The sequence below is a fragment of the Myxocyprinus asiaticus genome, chromosome 32 (genome assembly GCF_019703515.2).
Source record: "Myxocyprinus asiaticus isolate MX2 ecotype Aquarium Trade chromosome 32, UBuf_Myxa_2, whole genome shotgun sequence".
NCBI classification, from domain to species: Eukaryota; Metazoa; Chordata; class Actinopteri; order Cypriniformes; family Catostomidae; genus Myxocyprinus; species Myxocyprinus asiaticus.
In genome coordinates this window covers 7455300-7461584 of record NC_059375.1, presented here as the reverse complement: position 1 = coordinate 7461584, position 6285 = coordinate 7455300, and the positions used below count along the sequence as shown (strand labels likewise).

The following is a 6285-nucleotide window of genomic DNA, read 5'->3' as shown; positions in this document are numbered from 1 at the left end:
GGGGCTGTGAGGAAAATGACCCTTGTACAATAAAATAAAGAATGTAAAATTAGACTTTGAGGCACACAGGGTTATGCAACATTATACAAAAAGTATTTATTCTCTTTAAAATTGCAGATTTTTTGTATTAAAATATCAAATGGTTTATTATAAATGCCATAATGTGTGCTAGGGACTGAAAGGGCCCCAACTGTGCTCAGTGCTGTCAAAATATTACACACAATTGCCAAATAAAGGAATAATTTTAAAAACGACATTTCAACCAATTAAAAGACTTGTTTTTTAAAATGTATTTATCATATATATATATATATATATATAGCTTCAGTTGTTCATATTTAGTTCTATTTTGCAGAAGATGACCACGGACAAAAGGAAATGACTTTTATTTTGAAAACTAACTGTTTTGGCGGACATATACAAATACGTTTCCACAATTTCTAACTTCCTATGACTGTATCGTTGTTGTTATTTACCCTAGTGCTCTATCAACAAACGTGGTACGTGTTATTCAGACTGTATCATACTTTTACCTGATTAACTGTCAAATGTTATTTTTTATAGGTAGACAAAACGGTTTGTTGTAAGCGAGCTACAGAGTCGTTCAGCTCTCTGGCGTTGATGTCAATGGGCCGCTGATCGGATGTAAATAAATAATAATAAGTCTTATTTTTATTTACGTTTATTTATTGTCATCTGCGCATATAACATGTTTATCCTTAGATGTTAAACTGTAAACAAATTCCGTTATCTATATCTAGTGCCGTTTGTGTAAGTGATTCATTCATTTATTTAACTTGCTTGACTCATTAGTGAATTTTTGTTATATTTGAGCTGGTGGATTTGGAGTCATGAGTGAATTCAGGATTCATCATGATGTTAATGAGCTGCTCGGCCTCTTGAATGTTCGAGGAGAAGATGGTGCCGAGGTTTACATCGATTTACTGCAGAAGAACAGGACACCATATGTCACCACTACAGTATCTGCACACAGTGCAAAGGTAAGCATGAATAATGGGTTTGTTTCTTACATTAAACATGTTATGAATGCAGTAGATTAAGTTACATTGTCTTACAGGTTAAAATCGCAGAGCACTCCAAAACACCTGAAGACTTCTTGAGGAAATATGATGAATTGAAGTCAAAGAATGCACGTAACCTAGATCCATTAGTGTATCTCCTCTCCAAACTCACAGAGGATAAAGAGGTATGTTTACTGAAGACTCATTGTTTATTTGTAAACAATAAATATGCATGGATGCATCTCATGAAACCTGTCAAAAACATGTCCAGGATTTCACCCTACAAACCAAAAGAAGAGAATGAGAACTTATATTTTGCATAATGAAAATGGAACCTATTTCAGGACTAGATGATTTTTTTTTTGCATTGTTACATTATTTTCATGAGCATTAAGCACATTTCCCCATTATCATTACTGAAATGAAAAAAACAAATCACATTCTCTTTACTGTAATGTGAAAACTACTATTTTTAATGGAAAGTAATTTTATTATACACCTACTTGATTCTGATCAATCGCTGCATTCAGTGGTCAAATATTTCCGTAATAATGGGCCTCATTCATGAAACAAGAGCAGAATGATTGTTTGTGTAAATCTTTCATAAAGCCGTTCTGACGTAAATGTTCGGATTCGTGAAAGCTTTCTTATTTTCAAAATTTTAATTGGTACAAACAAAATTTGCTCCCGACCATGTGTAAATCGTGTGTTCTTTCAGACAAACTGCTATGACATTTTGACAGAAGTGAAATCAAATAATGAAAAAAATTACCTAAGAATTAAATAAGTAAAATGTATCTTTAAAAAAAAAAAAAACTTAGTAAATTCGGTTTAATAAACTTATTAAAAATGTTTCTTTGATATTCTGGCATTTGTTTTTTTAAAGTTGGTTCCCAAATCTGCTTCATAAATGTTATATAATTTTTTTCCAGCAGAACTGCTTGGCATAAGGCAAAAAAGTTTGTGGAAAGACTTAGTTTTTGTTTGATTTTCACAAAATGAATGCCGTTAACATAACTGGTTGGACAGTTTCTACATTTGGTATGAACTCTATAATTAAGTTTTCATAATTCATTGATAAATCAATAAATCGCATTTAGATATTAACGTATGGTCAGTGTTAATGCTGTTAACCTATAAATAAACACATCGTGGGTGGTGTGTACACAGTACAACGAAAAAATAGGAAAAAAAGCCTTGCACACACTCATAGCTTGCAAATCTTAATTTTGATTTACCCAACTAGTTTCACCAATGATGCTGGCGATGTGATCGACTGAACCAGCTAGACTAATGTTAATGGTGGTGGACATTCTCTTGCCTGCATGAACTGAACATTTTTTACCCTAAAGCTTCATGTAAACCATTTTTATTGTCCTCTTGGACTGTTTGATTCACAAAAGAACCTCCAGCAGCCAAAACATGTGATGACAGTAAGTTCCACATTTTCTTTGTGTCCATGCACTTTATTTTAAAACCCTTTCATTACTGTACCGCATATCCCTATTCTCATTTACTAGCAAGTCTGGTGCCTTCCTTATATGGCCATTATAATTGCGAATGAACGTGCACATGCCCCCTATTTACGAATGTTTAGAATTCACTTACATAAACACGTTTTACTAACAAATCTGGGGGGTACAAAGCATTCATTTTACACTCAAATTACTCTGAATTTACTCATATTTACGAAAGTTTCATGAATGAGGCCCTATGATTGCTAAACTGTGTTTATCCATAGCAATGAGCCACTTCATGTTATGGTCCTGATCACCCTGTTGGTTTATTTTGTGATATAGACAGGCTGACTGTTTGTTATCCTTAATATACATTATGGTAGTATTTTTTTGTAGATCATGCTGATTTAAATAAGAAATTTTTTTTTTTATATTGCAATATTAATTTAATGAGGATCACAATCGAGAATAGTGAGAATTATTATGAAAATAATGCAAAAACTCTTAATGACCCTAATATAGGCTTCATTCTCTTTATGTAAAATAAAATTACTAATTTCTTTTTTTGGGGGTTTGGGGTGAAATGTGACAGACATGTTTTCTTGAGATTCAGCTAATTCACTGACTTCTGCTCTCCAGACTTTGAAGTTCTTGCAGCAAAATGCCAAGGAGAGATCAGAGATTTCTGCCAATGCCTCATCAAGCACCACCATGTCTTACAGTATTCCTGCAACCAGCAGCAAGATGTCCATGCATGAACTGGAGGAGTTACGTAAAAAGCTGGGCAATGTCACAGCCAGCTCCAATGTGCCTCAGGTACCTGTTCAGTGAGCAGCATGAAGAACAACAAAGATGATTTGTTTAAGGAGAGATGATTTATCACTACATTTGGCCTTTTCATTGCATCTGAATTTTCATGATGGGTTTGTTTCCCTCACAGTCTTCTGAGGTCATCCGTAAAATGCTGAGAGACAGACATAACAAGAAGAACCCCACTCAACCAAACCCTGTGTTTCCAAACTGGGTGTACGACCGTCCTGCACTGATTGGAGATTTCATCACTAGTCCCACCCCTGTTGGAGATCCCGTCGTGGCTATTGGTATGGGACAGAACCTTCAATATTGTTATTTTACAATGAAATTTAATGTGATAGTTTAAAGGCAACATAATATGGCTTTTGCAACCCTTTTTTCTTCCATAATGTTAATGTAATTTCTGCTACACTAATTCCACTGAATGGAATTGCAAAAATAAACAAAGCTTTCAAAGCGACTTTCTAAATACACCCCTCATCTGCAGTTGTTCAAACAGTCAGATAGTCCTGCCCCCAACTCAAGCCATTAGTTTAGTAACATTGTTGGGGTGGGTCTAGGTGGGTCACTCAAAACAAACAGAGTAAAGGCCGTGCTATATACTTTCAGAGAAGTTCTTTTTCGTTCTTTTTTCAGGGGTAAAAAGAAGCTCAAAACAGCCAAGCAGTGGTATACTGCTCAGGCATGTACAGTGGCAAATGAATGTGAACATTCAGACACCTGCCACACAAATTGAATTTATTATTTAGTTAAAATCATCACCAATCATTGTTCTCCTGTACACGTTCACGAGAGTGCTCGCGAGATGGGGTGTTCAACCGAGAACTCGCTTTGTTTTGCTTCAGCCGGATCACCACAGTGATATTAACAACACAGAACACAACACAGCTGCACACAAACCAGAGAACCAATCTTACAAAACATGCCTGAAAAGTTTGAAGTCAAAGAGGAGATGCATTATGAATCGAACTGAGAGACATGATAACATACAGTTGTGTTCAAAAGTTTGCATACCCTGGCAGAAATTGTGAAATTTTGGCATTGATTTTGAAAATATGACTGATCATGCCAAAAAACTGTCTTTTATTTAAAGATAGTGATGATATGAAGCCATTTATTATCACATAGTTGTTTGGCTCCTTTTTAAATCATAATGATAACAGAAATCACCCAAATGGCCCTGATCAAAAGTTTACATACTTGAATGTTTGGCCTTGTTACAGACACACAAGGTGACACACACACAGGTTTAAATGGCAATTAAAGATTAATTTCCCACACCTGTGGCTTTTAAAATTGCAATTAGTGTCTGTGTATAAATAGTCAATGAGTTTGTTAGCTCTCACGTGGATGCACTGAGCAGGCTAGATACTGAGCCATGGGGAGCAGAAAAGAACTGTCAAGAGACCTGCGTAACAAGGTAATGTAACTTTATAAAGATGGAAAAGGATATAAAAAGATATCCAAAGCCTTGAAAATGCCAGTCAGAACTGTTCAATCACTTATTAAGAAGTGAAAAATTCGGGGATCTCTTGATACCAAGCCAGAAGAATTGTTCGGGATACAAAGAAAAACCCACAGGTAACCTCAGGAGAATTACAGGCTGCTCTGGAAAAAGACGGTGTGGTTGTTTCAAGGAGCACAATATGATGATACTTGAACAAAAATGAGCTGCATGGTCGAGTTGCCAGAAAGAAGCATTTACTGCACCAATGCCACAAAAAAGCCTGGTTACAATATGCCCGACAACACCATGACACGTCTCGCAGCTTCTGGCACACTGTAATTTGGAGTGATGAGACCAAAATAGAGCTTTATGGTCACAACCATAAGCACTATGTTTGGAGAGGGGTCAACAAGGCCTATAATGAAAAGAATACCATCCCCACTGTGAAGCGTGGTGGCGACTCACTGATGTTTTGGGGGTGTGTGAGCTCTAAAGGCACATGGAATCTTTGAAAATTGATGGCAAGATGAATGCAGCATGTTATCAGAAAATACTGGTAGACAATTTGCATTCTTCTGCACGAAAGCTGTGCATGGGACACTCTTGGACTTTCCAGCATGACAATGACCCTAAGCACAAGGCCAAGTTGACCCTCCAGTGGTTACAGCAGAAAAAGGTTAAGGTTCTGGAGTGGCCATCACAGTCACTCTGGGGAGATCTCAGACGTGCGGTTCATGCAAGACGACCAAAGACTTTGCATGACCTGGAGGCATTTTGCGAAGACGAAAGGGCAGCTATACCACCTGCAAGAATTTGCAAACGTACACTTTAGACATAACTGACTGTGTTTACAGGAATACCTTGCCAAAAACGGTTGATTAGACCATTCAGGTGTGAATCCGCTAGCGCAAATGCTCTCAGAGTTCACACACACATAAAGCATGCTACAGAATTGAGGAAATAAAAAGTAAAAAACATTTTTAAATTTTTTTTTTTACACATTTTCCTGATATGTTTATTTATAAGAGACAGTTTGAAAAATGAATGAGATTGATTTTACAATATACCCTTTAGGGACCTAACATAGCAGAATTGACGTGTGTTTACAGCAAAAAAGAAAAATACACAATAGTGTATTTGACACTCTGCTGACACTCTCTTAACCTTATCACAACAACTGTTTTCGTGGGGAAAAAATGCATATTGAATATCACTGCTTGCTAAAGTCACACTAAATTCACCCAAAAAAATAAATATGCATTTTTTTTTAAATTCTTTTTTTAGATAAAATTTTTTATTGATTCATATATTAACAAATAAAAACAAAAACATTTACAAACAGAATCAATACTTAACCCCCTCTATTACTACCCCCAACCCCACCCACAAGAACACCCCAGTGGTCCCACATGATTATAGAAACACAAAAACAAATATTAAAAAATAAAGGAAATAAATAAAATGTAATAATCACACACATAACATCTATACCTCTCTCTCCACTGTCCCTCCCCGAGAGCCCTCCAAAAATGCCAGATATTTGCCC

The 6285-nt window shown here is 36.1% G+C and overlaps 1 protein-coding gene across 1 annotated transcript in view; it reads left to right on the top strand.

Annotated features, from left to right (window-relative positions):
* Positions 1 to 382: 382 nt before the first annotated feature.
* LOC127422906 (gamma-tubulin complex component 2-like) overlaps positions 383 to 6285 on the top strand; it is a 36068-nt gene continuing 30165 nt past the window's right edge. Inside the window, exons 1-5 of the mRNA XM_051666744.1 lie at positions 383 to 500; positions 835 to 1001; positions 1079 to 1207; positions 3119 to 3295; positions 3420 to 3579. Of these exons, the coding sequence (XP_051522704.1) occupies positions 852 to 1001; positions 1079 to 1207; positions 3119 to 3295; positions 3420 to 3579 (616 nt within the window). The 5' untranslated portion in view covers positions 383 to 500; positions 835 to 851. The remainder of the gene's footprint in view (positions 501 to 834; positions 1002 to 1078; positions 1208 to 3118; positions 3296 to 3419; positions 3580 to 6285) is intronic.